Source organism: Pteropus vampyrus, unplaced genomic scaffold (assembly GCF_000151845.1).
Source record: "Pteropus vampyrus isolate Shadow unplaced genomic scaffold, Pvam_2.0 Scaffold9, whole genome shotgun sequence".
Taxonomy (NCBI): Eukaryota; Metazoa; Chordata; class Mammalia; order Chiroptera; family Pteropodidae; genus Pteropus; species Pteropus vampyrus.
The window spans coordinates 7,175,170-7,196,500 of record NW_011888790.1 but is presented as its reverse complement, the minus strand read 5'-3'; the positions used below and the strand labels follow the sequence as shown (position 1 = coordinate 7,196,500).

General features: G+C 38.0%; 1 protein-coding gene and 1 long non-coding RNA gene across 2 annotated transcripts in view; one reads left to right on the top strand and one right to left on the bottom strand.

The window, feature by feature from the left end:
• The window catches only part of TRHDE (thyrotropin releasing hormone degrading enzyme), a 341,392-nt gene extending 331,016 nt beyond the window's left edge, over window positions 1-10,376 (bottom strand). Inside the window, exon 1 of the mRNA XM_011374415.2 lies at window positions 9,449-10,376. Coding sequence (XP_011372717.1) covers window positions 9,449-10,350 — 902 coding nt within the window. The 5' untranslated portion in view covers window positions 10,351-10,376. The remainder of the gene's footprint in view (window positions 1-9,448) is intronic.
• A 665-nt stretch (window positions 10,377-11,041) lies between these two features.
• LOC111729849 lies at window positions 11,042-19,893 on the top strand. The gene is made up of 2 exons (XR_002776413.1): window positions 11,042-11,178; window positions 17,796-19,893. It is a non-coding gene; the product is annotated as an uncharacterized LOC111729849 (long non-coding RNA).
• Window positions 19,894-21,331: the final 1,438 nt, after the last annotated feature.

Here is a 21,331-nt window from a genome sequence, read left to right as displayed (position 1 = left end):
ATACATCCATTTACAATTTTCTCATCACTTGCTTTTGTCCTATATAATGTTCTCGAATCTTATCTTTCGATTTTATTAATTGAAATGTCTACTGAGTTTAATCTTTCTCTACTGAGGCTCCTTAAAAGATACCTATGGGATTACATATATGAAAAATGCTGTTCTCTTTTAACTTTTGAGTATCTGAAAACTGCAATTCTAGTCATTGAACAAACAGATATTGTCTGCTATGTGTGAGCTGTTCATTATATCAGGTACATGGTAGGATTTTTTTTAAAAATATAACTATTTTTGCCTTTAAGTTATTTGCAATCTAATTGAAAATAATATCTATACCTTTATATTTCTAATAATACTAGGGGAAAAGTTCTATAAGAGTTCAACAGAGTGGTTGCAGTTAGAATGTATGTCATTATGTAAAAGTCAAAGTTGTCTTTGGCATTAAGTAACTAATGGGTAGGAATTTATTAGATATAGAGATTCTAAATACCTTTGGGGTAATGAAAGATTAATAAACCAAATACTTATGCGGAATTATGTCGTTCCTGTCTCTTTTTGCCTTACGCAATAAGTAAATATGTTAGTAAAGCTAGCAATTGAAGGAAACTGTAGAGATCATTTAATGACTTTTTCTGCAATTAATATTCTTAATGAATTCATACACACAGTATATATCTATGCACGGAGGGCCAACATATATTCTGATAATGTCTAAATGAGGAAATACCAATTTCACAGTCTGGTACCTAAGGACGATCACAACTGAATTTCAATTCAATATTTAGGAAATCAAAAAAAAAAAAAAAAAGTCCCTTGGTAAAGAAGAGCAGTTGGATTAGATTATATTTAAGGTCTTATCCAAGCTTGAGATCCTATAAGTGAACAAAAATTAGAAATAAAATATTTCCTGAATTTAATGAGGTTTTTAAAAATGTTAAATGACGCTACCACTAAATCACTTCTTACTATATATTCTTTAATGTATGTGCTTCTCTTAATCATTCATTTTTGAGTGTTTAATACTGAGGAGAAAAAGAAATATCTTTGCTTCCTTCCCTCAAGGAGTTTATACTCTAAAAAAAGAAATTTTACATATACCTAAACAGGAATCAGACAAAAAGCCATGACAAAGAGGGAAAAATGTATGAAGAAATTACATTCTCATACAGCAGAGTTTCTCGGTCTCAGCACCACTGACATTTAGGTTGGATAATAATTCATTGTTAGGGGCCGTCATGTGCACTGTAGGATGTTTAGCAGCATCTCTGGCCTCTACCGCTGGATGCCAGCAGCTCCGTTTTTCACTAGCTATTACAACCAAAATGTCTCCAGACACTGCAATTGTCTCTTGAAGGACAAAACTAACCCCGTTGAGAACCACCAGCCTGAAGAACTGAAGGAAGGTTTATGGAGGAAGAAACATAAGAACTGGTCTTGAAGACTGGGTAGTATTTTAAGAGTCGGAGACGATGGAAAAGTGAGCAAATTGACTATCGGTAGCACAGAAATAAGGCTTTAAAAAAGCTTTGAATTGCATATTAAGTTAGTGCCCTGTTTGCTCTCTTACAGATTCTGGTTTTATCAGATCTCAGTATGGCCAGCCTATCTCTAAAACCTCTCTCACCCTTGGTACTCCGTTTTCTAACAAAGAGTTCTAATTTCAGGTTCTGTGCCTTTCACGTGTCTGTTGGGTTTCAGAAATATAATTTTGTCTTCACTACATATATTTTAGGGTTGCTTTCAATTAATGGAAGACTTCTTTTCTGCTTATTGTCATTAAAACATCAAAGAGGCCTCTAGAGAAGTGATTTGAAGTAGAAAATAATGAGTTTGGAGTTGAGTAAATTCGAGATGAATTAGAGGTGATAGCAAGACACCAGGTAGAAGAAATACCGAAAAAATAAAAATAGAAAACATTTTAACATACCATATGGCTAGAAAGTATATATGTAAATACAGCAAAAAACTAAAATAAAACAGTGGGAGGCAGAAGTTTATGAGGACAAGTATTTTGTTGTCTGTTTTTCTCTTGCTTTCTTAAACAAAATCATTTTTATCTTTTAATTAATCCCTCTATTATCATTTAAAAATTCCACTTCCAAAAGTGACATCCTGGAAGTGTCATTCCAAGAATGTCACCTTAGCATAACCAGAAAAATACAAATAACATATCTGTATTTTAATTCTATTTTGTTTAAAATAAATTACTTAATTTCTTAACAACTTGTCTATTTGACACTTTGGTTGAGCCAAGGAGAGCTTAAAGCTCTATGTTGCCTCTGAAGGATATAAAAAATTGATTTCTTCCTTTTTCCGCGGAAGTTCACTAGGCAAGCTACTTGTGTCAAGTCATTATGATAAGATTCAGCAGAAATAATGCATTAATGTTGGTTGATATTGCCAACAAATTACAGTGTGTGATACAAAACAATTTCTATTCCTTTATTTTCAGTTTGCCTTTTCATAAAGTTAAAATATGCAGAGAAAATAAACATTTGCATAACACTGTTAGTTTTCAGATTGATTCACAACTTTTCACTGTGGAACCCACTAAAACCAAGAGAACCTCACAAATGGCATGGCATATTTGAGAGGTTTCCATTTGGGCTACATCTATGCATACCACACATACAGCACAGTGAAAAATGATCTTTGAACTTAATTCTATTGCAATTGCAAATTGCCTAGTGTTACAATAGTTTAAGAGTGGTGATAAAAACTCCCAAGATCTAAAGAAAAGTTTCAATGGACCATCTAGTTACTATTCAACTGTTTGCAGTAAATAGACTGTTACAAGGTCATGGAAGTTACACACGTTCCATTTAAAGTTAAGGTTGTTAATCAAAATGCAAATTATTACTCAACGACAAAACATTTTAAGTCAAAAAGTATGTTGTTTAGACTGTGTGTTTTTATGTACTTCAATGAGTCATTAAACCTCTGCCAGTTCAGAAGAGAAGTACTCCTGCTGAATATTCAGTACTATAAGCAAGCGTGTCATCTATTTTTTAAATAACCATTTTAGTAAACTAAAAGCATAATGCAATAATGCCAGCAATATGTATGTAGGAAGTGGTGCATGTGTGAATAATTGTGTTATAAAAACAGAGCATAATATTCATAATTGTTTTCCTATTTGTGTACTAAATACTCTTATCAAAAATACTGAGTATTTGATCACCATTGATGAGTATTATGAATGCATAACATTAATGTTTAGGCCATGGAATTAGGTTGGCGTAAGAATAAATAAACTAATGTCTGAGGTTCATTTGTATAATACTGGAAAGAGGCAAAGCCTCATGTAAGGATTATAAAGTACCGCTACTGCCAAAACACAAATAAAGTCTTGAGAACAGTATCTAATGACTGATGTGCCTTTCTGCTGGCACTTGGTTTTTCTTGTCTGTACTAGCTGCCAGTGACAAGAAAGGTACCTTGCCGACCCTTCAGTCGCTGGTTTCTGCTACTCCCACTGCTGACAGAGAGCAGTGTCATAATCAGAGAGCTGTGTGTTCCTATTCCCCACACTCTTCTCGCTGCCTCAACCTTCTCCATCTCACAGTATCTGAACTAAGCATCGGGTTTCTCTAGCCATGAAATACTACAGTCGTTCTCTTCACTCTCTTCCCCATGGTGAAGGGGCTCTGTTTCTTCCTCTCTTGTCTTTTGAACTCTACTTAGGTGGCAAAACAAACAGCAGTAGAAGGAATGTCCACAGTGACCACTTCCTTCCGCCACTGGCTTTCTAGTTAGGGGAAATCCCAAGACAACAATACTGATCCTACATGACCCAATACCATCCAAAACAGTAAATCTCCAGCCATGGGATAATAACATTTAATCCCCACAAAGGGTCTTACCAGTTGTCAAATACTGTTCTAAGTGCTTTATTACTTAACTAATATCATCTTCACAATAACCCTATGAATAGGGTGTCATTATCCCCACTTTTCAGATGAAAGCACCAGACCCAGAACAATTAGGAAACTCAGGCAAGGTCATAAAGCCAACAAGTGACAGGGTCAGGACATGAACCCAGGCAGTCTGGTTCCGGAGTCCCTGAACACACTAAACACACAAACACTTTTCAATCTAACAATACAGTCAAAAGTGGCTTGAATCTATTCATAATGGAGATGAAAAGTTACCAATGGTGATCATTTTAAAACTTCATTCTTTCTTCATCCTTTTTTTTTTTTTTTTGAGCTGTGCGGTCATGATGAAAGATCTGAATAATTAAACTAAAACTTCACCCTGCAAGTCAACATAGGTCTGCACTAAGAAGAATTGGTTCACCCTGATCTCCGCACAACTAGTACCAGAGCTCCTTAAATCCTAGGGCTACTCGGGCTTTCAGAGACTGAGAAGGTACACCTGGAGTCAAGAAGCAGGAGGTGAGCCTGGGGCCCTTCACCCCAGTTCAGCCCCCACACAAGCTTACCAATCTCACTCCCCCCTCACAGCCCCACCACCACCACCTAGCTCTGTCTGTGAATCATTTCAGATTACCCAGGAAACTGAGAAAAGCAGAGAGTATTTTTCATTTTTATAGTCTCCCAAATTCTATGTAGTAAGATGCTATCTGTTGGAGAGAGCATCCACTCTCTAGTGGCAAAAAGCAGGATTGCAAGGGACTTTGAAAACTCTGGAGGAACCCAGCCGCTATTGCAAATCTGGCAGGATGTAAAGGACGTGAAAAGAATTAAAGGAACAATGATGATAACGATGGTGATGATCATCATTGCTGGTGGATAGGAGGATGAACACAGGGTAATGGAGGGACACTCTTCCTGACAGACTGTAAAACATTTATGCATTAAAGATCATTTCTTCCTCACTCTTCTTATCTCATTCTTTAAAGTCATACTTAAAGAAGTCTTATTCTTGTAAACATATCGACTAAATGTCACCGTCATCTAGCAAATTTAAACTGTTGCCTTACACTGTTGTCTCAAGCCCACCAACATACATGGTGACAAAAATTGGTTTGAGGAAACCAATTTAGTTCGCTGTGCAAACTAAATGAATACCAAGAAAGCAGTCACATCTTTGCTTGAACGAGATCCAGAGCAGACAGACCCTGTTTAGAGTCGTTTTGAATAAATAAAAACATGGGCAAACTAATTTAACTCTTCTAGAGAAAGAGTATACTTTATTACTACCCAGGGTGATCAAATCAGATGGCATCATGGAAAAAACACGGCAAGACAAACACCAATTGCATGTACTTTCCTCCCTGAACGAGTCATTAAATGGTCAAAGCATTTTTTAAAATACATATTTTCTAGATTTAGTTTACCGGTGGCATTTTGAATTGTAACCAAAATCTAGCAGCACTGGAGTCAGTTTGGCCATATGCTTATGTGTGTCTGACAGGAAAACAATTTCTAAATCCATTTAGGAATTACATTAAAAAGTTTTCACAGAAATAAATGATCCTCACAAATTTTTCAGTTCAGAACCTTCTATAGAGGGGCAAAAAGCTATATACACTAAAAGATATATATATATGCTAAATATATCACCCCACCAGAATAAATGGAAGAAATGAGGTTTCTTTTAACATAAAAGCAATGGGGTGATTTTCTTGCTTTTATTAAATATCATGATTATTAATTCATTCCAGCAAAAATACAAGATATTAAACCATGTACACTAATACCACAAAAGATCAAATGCCTACCCATAAAATCCTCTATATTCTCCACAAGATTTCTGCAAAAGAGTTTTGCAATTCTTTTTGAGAACCACAGTTTTATTTCCCCATTTTATTTGGAGATCATGGTTTCCCTCTAAATAATCCTAGATAGAAAAAGACCTCCTATTTTTATTCTGTCTTCTGGCACTGTGGCATGTTATAGACCCAATCAAAGTTTGCCAAAGAAAAACAGTCTCCCTTTTGAAAGTGAATAAAACGTTCATTTACTGTGGGTAAATTTCCTCTTTCAATCTGACCATCTGGATCTAAATTAAGGTACCCTACTTTGAACATGGGTATGCTCGCCATCTGGCTTCCCTAAAGTGGCAATTACTTCAGGTAAATGAGCATTTTACCTAATTCTAAGCAAGTATATTTTACTATAGAATACTATGGTATAAATCTACCCCCTTTTTATCTGCCTGCTACACACCTACTTGAAGAAGAGATGAATATGTGTTCTGCCTAATGAAGATAATTTTACTGCTGTGGGTAAACATTTCAAATTTAAGAGAATTTATTTATTTGCCATATTCAACAAGTGATGAATTTTCCCTTTAGCCAAAAAAGCAACTGAAAGTAAAGGATTTGCCTTAAGTAGAAGAAACGTGGGCTTTAGTGGGGAGCTTGTCTTCTACCCCTTCTCCGCTATAGTCTAGGAACCAGGAAAGGTAAGTGTTTCCTGTAAGACAAAACCAGTCTCCCTCCAACACCAGGTGAGGCTGAACTCTTCCAGGGCTCAACGGTGTACAGCACATGGTGAAATTTTCCTGCCCTCACCCAAACTTTCTCTCAGACCTCTAAGGAGTAAGTCAGAGAATTGGATATTAATGAGTTGTTTCCACATAGACTAAGTAAATGGACCGAATTGTGGTATTACTCTTGTAAATATTTCAAGTTGCTCAATGTGACTCCCCATTGGCAGATTAAATATTTATTTTTATTACAGAAATTATCTGATAATTAAATTGGCAAAACTTATGAATGACTAAAGACGAAAATAATCATTAATCAAATGAAAATTCAGAGTTTGCATCTGTGTTCTTCTGGAAGTGTGTTTTAAAATGTTGATTTACATTGCATTTTGGGGACAAAATCATCACCAATAAAAGTCCAATCCTGATTGAGTTCCTGATATTAGCATGTTAAAAAACGCTCCAAGTAGCTATAGTAATAACAGCAAACAAAAAGGAAAAAAAGGTTAATATATATAATGACATAATTGTAAAATAGTTTATTTGATTTCCTTTGCTTTAAGAACTTCAGTATAGAAACATCTAAGAAATTATCATATTCACTCTGGTATTCAAGGGGGTGGGGGGAGAGGAACAAGACTTTCTCTAAGATACTGCTTAGAAATAAAACCAACCTGAGATCTCCAGAAATATAGAATCTTGCACTTCTACTGAGATGCAGAGCTTAGCAACATATACATTAGGTTAAATTTTCAGCCAAGTTATTTACATCTTTGGAGAAAACTGAAGGAGAGAGTTTGAATACAAATATACACTAGGGGTACAAGAAATCAGTTATGGGTCAAGCAGAAACATCTGGTCTTTTTAAGAGACTTGTTAATTTGAAAGCACTAACCAAAACAAGCTCAAGTCTACCAAATATATTTTGGCGTGGCTCAGAAAACAGGATTTGTTGAAAGTATTTATTTCACCACAGATTTATCAGTAATGAAATGCAGCTCCCACTATTGACATTTTGATATAACAAGCTTGTTTCTGAACATAACATGCAAATTTGCCTTCTATGCCTTTTCCCCCATATTTGATATGGTTTTAAAAATACTTTTAATCTTTAGAATATGTTGGAGGAAGTAGTGGAAAGGTGTTTAAATTGTCCACATCTGATCTTTGGAGAATGAATAATTTATGCATTCACTTATAGGAGATTTTAACTATTATAGGACTACTAACGCACTGGGCAATTTATTTATATGAGATTACTTCATAGCACTCTATAAATAATAAAACATTTGTGTTTTCCTATAACACACCGAAATTTCCCCAGCTTCTCGTACAGTAACAACTACTGAGAGTTTCCAGACATGAGCCCTGGTCCAGGGATCAGAAAACCAAAGTTTAAGTTCCAGCTCTCCAACACAAGCCTGCTGATCTCTGCTCTGGGCTGCTCAGAGTCCCAGTTTCCTGCATTTGTGAGAATGAACTGAGAACAGAATTGTTCTCAGTGGTATCATTACTAATTTCTAAGTTGCTCCTACTTCTGAGGTTGTCAATTTCATTTTTAAGTTCACTGTTGGTTGTTCACTAGCCCTATAGTCATTTAACTAATCGAAATTATTTTAAATGAAGTTAGGGCAAAAAGCAGGTATCACTTGTTTCTTCATTCAAAATATGCTTGAGTGCTTACTACCAACAGAAACTCATAATAGCTAACATTTTTGGTGGACATGCTAAATGCCAGGTAGAGGGTTAAGTGATTTTCAATGCATTGGCTCACAGACACCTGCAACAATCCTACGAGGACAGCATCATTATTATCATCTCCAAATTAGAACTAAAAATATGGGCTCTGGAGCCAAACTGCCTGGGTCTAAATTCCCACTTTGTGGGCTAACTATGTGACAAGTTACTTGACTTCTGCCTCCATTTTCCCATCTGTTAAATAGGGAGTGTTGATAGGACCTACCCCATAGGGTTCCTGTAAGACTGAGTTAATATTTGGTGCTTAATAAGTACTAGGGGTAGCCATTGTCAGGAATTGCTGACAGATTAATCAACTTGCTCAAGCCTTCACGGGAGATAAAGGTGCAGCTGGAATTAGAACACAGTTCTGTTGGACTCTGAAGTCTGAGCTCTAAACAGGTGATAAAAGACCAACAACCTCACACACACACACACACACACACACACACACACACACACACACACACATTTAAAAACAAAGAATATAGAATACAGCCCAAATCTTAAAAGCATCAAGGCACTCGCTAACGAGGCATTTGAGAATGATCGCTAGCTTTCCCTCCTTTCACCACTGAAGTCATTTTCAAAGGCAGTAACTCTCGAACAAACAACTGGAGTCATTCCGCGTTAAGAGAGAGCTGACAGCACCTGCAAGGACATTTCTCGCTGTCTTTGACCATGGCAGCTGCCACCCGCAGCTCCCACCCCCTTATTCTGTTACTGGGACCAGCTCTTTCTGCCCCAAATCTCAATTTTCAGTTTCATAAAACTTTATGTAGCTAAAGCCCATCCTCTGCTATATGCCTGGCAGGTAATAGGCGAGGTGGGCACGTTGGGATGTAAGGGTGTAGGTAGGGAGGGGAATTTGCCTGCGCTGACAAATCTGCATTTGCGAGATATCCAGCGCTGACATCTCTCGGGGATGCACAGCTGCCCTGGCTTTTTGGCGCTCACGTATTTTACCTCGACGGTAACTTGGCAGGCTTTCGAAGTTACCCTTTAAAAATGAGCTGTGCGCCCCACTGGCTAAGAAACTTTGACGAAATGGGGATGGGGGGAGGGATCCATACTAGAGGAAGGGGTGGCATTCATCTCTCACCACTGGTGAGTTTGCGGAGTTGGCAGCAGTGAGAGCCCAGGCATCCGGGAGACCCTGAGGGTTCTAGATGGTGGTCCTACCTACTTTGATTCCTTCTCCCGCCCCTCGCTTCCCGGGTCTTGGAAACTGGCGGGGTCCCCCGGGTTGCCGGCTGCCCAGCGTTTACAGCATTCTGCGGGGTGGGACAGTACTCGGCACCGCCTCCCTCCCTACCTTCTCTCCCCGTGGAGCACATAGGAGCTGCGGAAGAAGCCCAAGAGCTCGTTCTCGATCAGGGCATTGTAGATAATCTTCACGTTGTAATTCCTCTGCGCGTCCAGGGTCCTATTCAGCACCACCACCAAGACCTGGGTTTGCGGGTAGAGGAAAAAGCCAGCCACCGGGACAGCCCCCGCCACCCGGTCCTCGGCCACCTGCACCTTCTCGACCGCCACCCGGGAGGCGTGTAGCACGACATAGCGGGTGGCGTTCAGGCACGCGATCTCCACGTTGACCTCCCCAGAGAAGGTGAAGTTCTCCATGAAGGCGGTGAGCATCAGATTGTAGTGTAGCGGCTTGAGGTGGCCAGACAGGCGCAGCTGCGTCCACGGCTGCCACTGCTCCTGCTGCTCCTCCGACGGCTGGGCCGACGGGGTCCCAGGCGTGGCCTCCCCGCCTGCCTCAGGCTGCGCTGAGTCCCCGCCGGCGTGGTGGTTGCGCCAGGCCGAACCCGGAAGGCTCCCGTTGCCACCGCGCGGTGGGAAGCCGGCGGGGCTGCCGTCGGCGCCCGGAGCTGAGCTCGCCCCACACTCGTCGAAGCGCAAGCTGAGCAGTACTGCGAGCATGGTGACAGCGAGCAGCGCCACGATGGACACGGCGAAGGCCAGTACGAGCCGTTTGTGCACCGTGATGTGGCGCTCGGTGGTGCGGGGTCGCACCCCCACGGAGTCCGCCCACGGGTCCGAGAGCCCCCTGCCGCCGGCCCGGAGCGCAGCGTCGTTCTCCCCCATCGTGGCCGCGAAAGGTAAGCTGCTCTTCTCAGCCCCCTCCTCCTCCTTCTTCTTCTTCCTCTTCTTTTTCTTCTTCTTCTTTTTCTTCTCCTCCTCCTGTTCCCCCCGCTCGCCGTCCAGGGCCATCACACTGCCTCCTCCTCCTCCCCCGCCCCCTCCGGCACCCCCCGCGGGCGGGCCACCGGGGCCTCTGCCGGCACGGGCATCAGAGAGCGCACGCGGGCTGAGGGCTCGACGCCAGCTGGGACCCTGGGGACGCTGATCTGGATGCTTTTAAGACGGGCAGTAGCCGCAGGCGATAGCGACCTCGGCGACCCCCATCAGGCCCCGCCTCTCTTCTGACACCGGCGGCCCAGGCGCCGGGCTGCGAGCTCTGGGACGCGCCCAACTTGGAAAGCGTCTCGCTCACCCCAACGCGCGCTACTTCTGCGGGCGCCGGGCGCCGGGGCACATGCTGCCCCCGCCCCTGTGCGCCTGCGGCTCCCGGGTCGCCCTCCCCTGCGCAGAGCTTTCGCCTGGCTTTCCCCGGGAGCCTTCCAGCCGGTCCTCTGCTGGAAAGGACAGGGAGTGTTGGAGAGAGAAGTTAAGGCTTCCGCTTTCTGTCCCTACTCCAGCGGCGGCGTTCAGTCCTCTGGGTGGGATGTGGTCGCGGCAGCAGCGGCGGCGGCAGCAGAGGAGGCGCCCGAGCCATGCACCCCGCAGTCGGGATAGAGAGAATGGCCGGGGAGGAGGAGACCCGGGTAAGCCAGCTGGGTGAAGTCCCAGGGCCGCAGTGCTGCGCCGGGAATCTGCCCTGGAAAAGCCTTCTCCTCCACCCTGGACACTTTAAGCAGCGGTGGTGGCAAACGGCGAGAGGTTGCAGACCGGACAAAAAGCCTCCCTTGTTCGGACGTTGCTCTGACCTCCGGAGATGACAAGTGAGCAAGAAGTGTCTGGCCGGGCCATCCCTTTCAGGTAGATGAAGCTCCGGGTTTGCTCCGTATCCCCGTGGGGAGAGCCGGAGTGCGTGTGTACGAGTGCGTGTGCATGTGTGCGCGCGTGTGTGCGTGTGTGTGTGTGTGTGTGTGTGTGTGTGTGTGTGTACACTGGCTCCGGGTCTAGATTGCCAAGGCTACTCTGGCAGCATCCAGGGACTGAAACTCCCCGAGAAAGGCAAAGGAGAGAGCAAGAGAGCGCGAGGAGGCAGGCAAGGAGGGAGGGGAGGGGAGCGGCTGAGAGGCAGAAGCAGGCACTGGGAGATTAGAGAGCTTTTCTCCGTTCTGTCACACCAGACACCCACAGCCACAGAGGGGGTTGCTGAGCCTCCTGCAAGAAGTACATTGTAAATCTTCAGCGCAACAAGCCCCGCAGTCACCCCTCTTCCCGACTTCTTAGCCCCACCGCGCCTCCCTGGAGGGATCGTTGAAGCCTTAGGCTATTAACACCAAGAGCAAAGGAAGATCCTGCTGGGGAAACGCGGCAGTGTCAGATTTCACATCAAGCTCGCCAGAGGATTTGGAGGATTGTATGTAAATTAAAATAAATTCTCCAAAGCCTGACTACATATATTATTATACTGTGTCCAGGTGTGCAGTACTAAAATAAGTGTTAGCAATGAAGCATTGGAATCCTCCTAAAGTAAAGGCTAAAGAAAGGAAATGCTTTCGTATCGAATAAATTTCATTTTTAGATTGGGGAAATAATTAAAATATAATACCTACAGTGTAACATTCAGGACCAAAAACTTGAGACTGAGGAAAGCTGGGAAGATGAACCTCATTACTTTAGACTTACTAGAACAAGGAACAAATAGATTCCATGACTGGTCAGTTTTTCACTTCACCTAGCCACAATTATTTTGTTGCAGTTTTCAGTGATATCGTGAAAATTGTTTAAACTTTTTTAGAACCGTTATCAATAGATGCTGACAGCAGGAACATCAAAACCAGTTCATAGACCATTGGCTGGTTATGGACTCTTGTCTAAGTTTAAAGAAGTTTTAAATTACAGTTCAGAGCGTATATGAGTATATGGGCTATCCAATCCTTAGAATTTGTGTGAAGAATGCTAATTTTTGTAACAATGTTCAGAAAATAGCCATCCTAAAGGTAAGAGCTAAGAGGTGGGAGTCTCTAGTTTTTAATAAAACAAAGTGATGGGCTTCAGTCAAAAAAATAAAAAGCAAAATAAAAAGAATGAAGTAATTCCTTTTTACGTTTCTTTCCCATCCTCAGATACTAGAGGCGTTTTAAACATCACATTCATAATTATTTTTCTTACAAAAAAGAATGTTTTATGCTACTGGCTTTGGAGTCCTGAAAATATACAGTTAAAATACTGTGTTTGGCTTTAAAAGCATGACCAAAGAGAAGAGACCAAATACATATCAACTTTAGCTAGACAACCACTGAAAACACAGCCCTGCTGGATAAAGCTCTTTTCATTGATCTCCAGATGGGGCCCATTTCCAATGCCGCACATTCTAAATGTCCATTTGAATCATTTTTAAATGATGATGAAAAGAAGTGCCAGTGTGTGTGTGTTGTTTTTTTTTTTTTTTTTGTAAGATGTATGTGGGCCGTTAGCAACAAACCAAGGGAAATGCCACATTCTGTTCAAGTTACTTTTTTCTCCTCTGTTTTTAAATTTCTGTGCTTTTGCTGTCCATATGTATCTGGCTGTATAAATTGTAAGAGTTGAGTTGGGGTTCATATCTTGTTTTCACAGAATCAGGAAATATAGTATAGGCAGATAAAAAGAGCTGTGTGACTCTTAGCAGGTAACCGGACCTCTCTGACTTCAGGGTATGAATCTGGCAATTCAGGATTATTGATCTAAAATCCATGGATTTAACTCATTTGGATTATCACAGGCATCTGGAAACCCCTCCCCCACCCTGAAATCTGAGAATCACAATCTAAATGAAGAGGTTACTCACTAAGAAATATTTAAGATCTTTCTCTAAAATGATATTAGTCAAGAAAAGATTCAAAGATGTCTTTTTCTGTTCTTCTTTGTGTTTAATCAATGTGTTTATATACTTTTGATAATTACAAGGCAGCTATCAAATATTTTGAAATTAAAGACTATATTTAACAATTATAAAATCTCTACTAACTATGATTAAATTAGTGGATGGATTATTTTTAAGACCCAAGTGGAGTGGACACAGCTTATCAACACAGAGTGGACACAACTTAAAACATTGATTCTCCTAAAATGCAACTTTACCTAGGAAACAACATCAAGTTCGAGTGGATAAATAATTCTTTCTCTCATGTCTATGTTACAAAAGGGTCCCAGTGAGTTTTGTTGCCCATTCTACTCTCAAACCAAAAAAAGGGGGGGGGTAGGACAAAATTTCAGATTGTATACCTAACAAAAATATTAAAGAGATGACTCACTCATACTCCTTCGGTGTTATAGATCACAAAATTTGAGATAGTTTTGACTTTGCCAATGCTAGAACCATGCAGTGGAATAAAACTCTCCAAAATCCCGATTCTTCTCTCAGAAACACATTTATTGTTGGGAGACTTTTATGATTATTTTCTTTAGCTAATAAATGTCTTTAAAGCCATTTTGTGGCCATATCTGATTTAGGGGCTCGTAAAAGTGAAAAGAATCTGACTGCTTAATGTATATGAGGCTAAACAGAAGTTATTATTAATTAAATCTACACCTTGGTCCTGTAAATAATCAAAATGAACTACCTTCAGTAAATAAGCTAGCTTCAAAGTCTTTACTCTTTAATTGTTCACACTTGAACTGCTTTTTTCTCGAAATACACTAGTTTGTATTTCGAGGCACAACTCAAGTGTCCTTGTATGCTCAGCCCTTTCAAGTGTGATTAGCATGTCATATCCAGAAGAAGCTTGGCTCAGGACAAAGAACAATGTCCCAGTCTGCCCTCACCTCCTTACATTGTCCTAACCTATTTACTTAGACTCATTTTCTTGGTGTATTGTTTAGGAGTTAGATGAAGTATCTTGAGAAGTATCTTCCAGTCCTCAAATTCTACAAAATTCCAAAGCTAATTTACTAGTCTCTTTATGCTCTCAAGAGATTTTTCATTAATCTGCTTCATCAAGAAGCAAAAAAAAAAAAAAATTGAATTAAAAGCTAAAAGTATAATGGATAAAGAGACTTTATAAAAAATACGTTGTATTAGCAAAAGTATAGGGGGAAAAGAACACAACCCCTGCTATTCTGGCAGTGAAATAGGACTGATATATTTTGTGAGAGGGATATGTTCCTGAAGACCTCACACAACTGGAGGCCAATGCTGATATGAATAGCGGTATGAGTCTATTTACCAGCTAAAATAGAGCTGCCATGTGGCAATAAAACAACAGTTTGAAATTCATGATCGTGATAATTTGATGAATTTCTTAATCTGGGGAAACACATTAGTTTTGACTATTAATGTTTTATATTGCATAATTTCAAATTTTCATATCATTTGACCATTGTATCTGTCAACATTATTGATAGGCCTCATATAAGAAACACCCTTATAGATAGAACATACTTCAAGATCTTAAAGACAGAAAGAGGAGAATTGTTTAAAATTAGCTATTATTGGGACAGTGCAATTGCATGTTTGCAGTTTGCCAACTACAAGTAACACCTTGATTTAGCTATTATCTGACTATTTATTTAAAAAGATTAATCTGAATGGAAATTATATCTAAATTTGATTGTCTTTTTTTCTCGCAAAAAAAATCAGTAAAATTATGAAGTTGTTTTAAAAAGAAAACATTTCCTAACCTATTAATAACTACATGTCATTAATCTTAGGAAAGTGTCATAATTATGGTTACACCAAAACAGAACAAGTCTTACAGCATAATGGCCTTTCTAGATGGCAAATATAAGGAAAAGGATAACCAAATATCCATAGTGTCATTCTCAATTCTAGCATTAAATGTTACATCTGGAGATGAGAGAATTAGGATCTCAAGAAAGTTCTACTGGAAATATTTATAGTTTATTCATGAAATCTGCAAACATAATAGACATCAAATTCTACAAGCAGAAAAGAAATTAAGTATCTTTACAGAGATGTTTCTGTTGAACAAGTCAATTTGTCTAGTAGCTCAAAAAATAGAATTAGTAACTATACCAATATAGTTTCTACCGTGAATTTAAATCATTCAAATCCATGTTTCTAGATAAACATGGCAGAAAGAATTAATAATAATAACAATAATAGTAGTAGTAGTAGTTAAGATTTTCTAAGGGCTTACCTTGCATGAGGTATTTGTCTAAGCACTTTATCTTATTTAATCATGAAGATAACCCCAAGAAGTCAATGCTGTTATTTACCTCATTTGACAGATGAGGGAACCGAGGCTCAGCGGGATGAAATATGTATCCCAAAGCCATTTCATTAATAGGTAGCAGAACTGGAATTCCAAACTATACAATGTTGCTTCATCACATGTACATTTAACCATTATGCCATACTGCTTCCTGAAAGGTAAGCCAGATATAAACTATCCAGTTGCAGAATTGATATTTGCTGTGTAAATTATGAAGTCAATGTCAGGCAAAGTGCTAGAGGTATAGCACTGACCCAGGAAGCAGTGGTCTCCATCCTAAGTGGAGGATCAAGTGCCTGGCACATGATGAGTGCTATGTATTTATTAAATGAAATGAATAAATAGAGAAAATGTATTATGACCTTGAGCAGAATAATAGTTATTATTTTATAAAGTAATGATAGAAAGAAAAAAAAGAGAGTATTATTCATCCTAGATTGAGAACTAGGATTAAGTAGTTCCTAGATGATTAAGTAGTTGAAAGAGTTGACCATAGCTTATATCCATACTGCAGAACGAGGAGTTTACATGCCTTAGAAATCTAACCTCTTAAATGCATTAAAAAAATGTAGTTTTAACCCAGGCTTATTTAACAACTCAAATTTACATGAAATGAAACAGGTGACTCACCTCTGTCAAACCATGAAAAGTTCACTACAAAATCACATACATATATATATAAATCTAAAGTCACAAAAAGACATAAAATATTCTGCTTTATTTCTTCCATATGTATCATTTAATCTATTTTTTTCTTTTCCAATCATTCACTCTTCTTCCATTTAATAATAAAGCATATTGTTTATCTTGTAAAGCCTGAACTTTACTACACATAGATATGTGTTTGACATGTTTATCACTACAGCTCTTTAAATGAGGTAACAATACTTTAACTTTGAGCAGCAAATGATCATTGTAAATGGATTGATAAAGAAATTAGGAGAAATGATTAAGTTTTTCTCTTTTAGATAATAAGTTATCATTAATCTTGAAGTCATACACTTATATTTCAGTTTTTCAAAGCTGATTTCAATCTAAAGTGTTCTTTATTTTTAATATTATGGTATAAAATACATAATATGTAGTTTTCTGGGTCAATATTTTAGTCAAAGACACAGTTATTTCTGAGTGAGAAACACATCTTCTGTGAGAAAATATTTCACAAGCTATTTATATGTTACACAATAATAGTAAAAATTAAAATTGCATCAGTTTTCAACTAATTGAAATTCTACTTTGAAATTAAGAAAAAAGATGAATCAGAATATTTCCCTTCAAGTTTCAAGCCTATGCATGAATAGCATATCTCTTAATCTCGAACTGAAGAATAGCCTCTTTTTTTCAGTCTATACCTTCTTGCTCATAATCAGAAATGTTAGCTGGAGAAGATCCAGTTCCATCTACTACATGGTACCATAACTTAGCATCTTCCTTGCCTCTTTACTTTCAGGGTTCTACCAAGGCTATGCCAGTATCATACCATTTTTTCTTCCTTTATACATGGTTTCTTGCGAACATTTCCCCATTCGTATCCAAGAAATACTCTCCAGAGACCTTGAAAGTTAGGTAAAATATGTATTTGGAAATCCAGGAATTATTCCTGGAATTGAAACAATCAAACTTTGGCTCAAATTCCTTTTTTCTTAGTAGTTTAAAAAAATTATTTATATGCTATTATCACAAATATAAAAAATCTAAATATATCCTTCTGTAAATATTATAATGTTAAATAGATTATTTTTAAAATTTATATTAAGAACATTAAGTGCTAGGCACCATACAAAACACAAAAAAATACATGGTCATAACTTAAAACACAATGGTTGTGGAGTCTGCATCTGAGGGAGAAAAACAAACTTCCTGCAAAAGAACTACTGCACAGAAATATTCAAACTATTAACTCTTTTAAAAATAATCAGCTGCTTGATTAAATGAAACTTTTTAACTCCAAAACAGTCCATAGGAAAAAACAACAAACCTTAATATGAATGTTTTGAGATTAGCATATTAAAATTTGGATGATTGTGTCATAAAATAGATTTAATCCTCCTAATAGAATTGATTTAGTACAAAAGTTGCCTGTGATCTTCACTTTTGTCACTTTTCTCTTTAGTGCCACCTTGTGGGTTAACCAGTAATAATAAATATGTAGGTTTTTGAGGTTTGTGGGTGTTTCGTTGTTGTTTTTTCTCTGCTGTGTTAAACCTAGTCTTAGAAAATAGTGTGGTAAAAACGCAGATGTGTGAATCAATTCCTTTGTTTTCTCAGAGAAGCAACCACTTCACTAGAAGATATTTGCCATAATCCTGCAATAGGCGATCCTGGACACCAGAACAGTTTCTCAGAGATTGGAAATACTGGAGTCTACAGAAAAATCAATGTTCATTTACAGGGTAATCACCAAACTTATCTTGGATAACATAAGTGACAAGCTCGGACTTATGATTTTTCCATGAGAAAAATGTTTTCTTAACTCACTATCATTTCTACAACAGCATCCCATGAGAATTGATTCTAGGTGGTTCAAAATGCTGCTTAATCCTATTTTAGAAAAAGCTCTTATATCTGATTTAGTTTCATATGCAGCTTCCTTCTAACATCAGATTGAATTTGCATTGAGTTACCTTCCTCAGTTTATTTTTTAATTGTGCTGCAGTTATAAGGGAATAAAGAAAAAGTACAATAAGTTGAAATGTCTCTTTTATTGGAGACACACAGGAAATGTGTTATATGTTCTCTAACATTCTCCATATATTAGAGATGCTATAATAAATTTTTTGAATAGCAAAACAAAAAAAGAATAGTTTCTCCTCTTAGAAACACCTAAATATGTTAGAATTTATTGCTAAGTTTTTTTGTGGTATGATGGAGAAATAAATTTTGAAATTGCATTTATGGAGTTATTTCAGAGCAAGTGAAATCATGTGTAATCTGGTCACTTTGAAAGTATAAATGTTCGTATCTGAACTCCTCCTGCCCTGTTAGGAGTTGAAGGCTATACCATGTGTTATTCAAAAAGTAATTTTCCCTGGATGTGCAATAAAGCTTCAGATTTGACCTATAACCTGGATGTCATAAGCTATCAGTTACTTATGCTGGAAGCACACAAACAACAAAAAAGCGTTCTAAGTATTTTTATAGTCTTGCTAAAATCTTACAGAACCGAAGCAGCCAAATACTATTAGTAAGGCTGTAAAAACCTTAGAACTTAACTCTCCAGTTATTTTTAACTTGAGCAAGTCTTATGCGTTGTCTCTAAAAGTAGTGTATTGTGCTTTTCAATTCAGAAAATTTGTTAATTTTGCACCCTTTGATATTTGAATCTCTCTACGATATTCTGACATATATCCAGTTTCCGATGGCTTTGGTAAAGGAGCAAATTAAAAGGTGCCTTAGAATGGCAATATTCAATCTATATTTCTCCACTTAACCTTTGCCTGGCAATCATTGAACAAGTCCTTGTTCTTAGAATTTAACCCCAAAAAATGACTAAGGAAAGGGCTTTCTATCTGGGGATCATGAAAAGTTGTGACCATTTTTCCATTCATGTTTCAACCTCACCTTTACTGATAAAGGTATATCTTCCTTTGGTTCAAGCTGAATAAAGCTTAATAAATAAGTTTCTGTATAGTGACACCCAGAAGATTCCTGGGATACATTGTGCAATTGCTGGCAGTGTTGGCTACACTATATGCAAATAAGCGGGACCTTCACCCATCACACAGCTTAATTATAGGGATGAATTTTAGTCTCTCCTCATTTTTATTATATTTGTGTTAAACATATGGGGTTTTTACAAGTTTTAAAGCAGCAAAATACATTTCATATCTACTCTGTTACAGATTCCAAATTAAGCAGATCCTAATTAATTGGGTTACATTATGTACCAACAGCCTTTCACTTTAATGTCAAAGGCTTTTATGATCACTATTCAGTTCCCCTTAAAGTGAGACTGAGCAAAATATTTTCTTGACATTTCACAGAATTTCATTTTCAGTTTCAAAGGATCATTTATTTCTTTAACCTTCCAATGTGGAAAAGTAATGAATATTGACTTGTTTTTAGAAGCGCTAACATTCAACTAGGTAAACTTAGTAAGTGATAGCTATTAATGTTCTCTTTTGTCTTTGAGACAGAAAATCAAAGCTATTTAAAGTAAAGGATGTGTTTAAAATCAATGTATGTCCACAAGTTAACGTAAATGTTTACAGACATTTTCTGTGATCATGTCTTATTTGGATGTGTATGTATTTACATATAAATACGTAGAGAGAGATATAAATAGATGAGAGAGAGATATATGTTTCTATATGGTCTGAATAAAAGTGTTTTATCACGACGCTGACCTGCAATGTTATAAAGTGCACAAATAGTTCTCTGTGTCACTCCTTCATTTTTGGTGCTTGCCACAATAGTCAAATTAATCTGCTGCTGTGATAGTCATCCAAATATATAATTTTAAAATCATGATTATAGGATCATTTCTTTATTTTTATGAGATTTACCTATAGTAATTCTCTGTTTAATGTTCAGAGTTCTATAGCAGTTCTCTTTTAAATGTTCAGAGCAGAAGCCATACCTTCTAGGATGTGCAAATAATCAAGTCCTGGCAACATTATAAAATATAATCTACATTATGAATTGAACAGAATGAACCCTCAGATCTGATTGCCTAAGGCTCAAAATATTAATGCTCCTGACACACCTCATACGTATTATCAAGTTGAAATTGCATTAAAATAAGAGAATGAATGGTGGTCTCGACCTCAGCCTCACTTCACCAGCATTCCTGCTCCTGCCAGCTTGAGAGAGGAGCTTCTGCTCTGCAGACAGAGGGCTGCCTGCAGATCTTTACCTCCTGTCTGTTTCTATAATGCCAAAAAGGATCAGGCCTGAGGATTTTTATCTTCTAATGTGCCTTTGTGAACTAACTTAATTAAATTTTTCCCAAAGTGCAACGTTCTCCAGTTCTTTCTCAGGAGGGCAAATTGAGGAGACACAGAAACAAGTCTAAATGAAGTGATTTTTTTTTTAAACGAATTTAAATAACGTCATGAAAAAGCACTTTGAATTTTTCAATTCCCAGGCAATCGGTTCTTAACAGAAAACCATTCTAAATGATCCACATGCTCTCATTTATTAGTCTAGAGTTCTTGCCCAAGGAATTATTTGCAAAGGTAATATGTAGAACATCATGATAATTTACTTGCTTTTTAAATATCTTTGCCCACAAACTCTGTAGAACTGAAAGTATGTCAAGAAAGCAAAGTAACTATAAGAGAAAGCTTACTAATAAACAACAAAGTATCTAAAAGTAAAGTGGAAATAGCCGAGTTCCATTTTTAAAAATCAAATTCTACAGAAAGTAAGTGTCACAGATATCATTGCTTATTTATTGATAACCACCTAAGAATAATCTGTAATTTTTTCCTAATCATCAAAATAAATTTCTGCCAGTCACATAATCTCCTGTCTTATGATATTACCACCTGATCTTGAAAAGTCCAGACAACTTTAAACAAAACTGAATAGCCTTTATTTATCCAATAGTCTTCATTAACCTATTAAATATCTTTTTTTAAAAATGATATTATAAGGAACAGTAAACAAAATGAGTTACCAGTGTTTCAACTGAAAGATAATTTTCCATACTTTTTAAAATTTAGTCCAATACCCTCAAGATTTAGAAAAACACAGCCACTGTGTTCTTGTCTCAAAACTCCATTATTTAGTTCCTTGGTATTTCTTTAGGTACCAAGCTTCTTCAGGGCAGGAAACACATATATTTATTTATGTACCTGGGA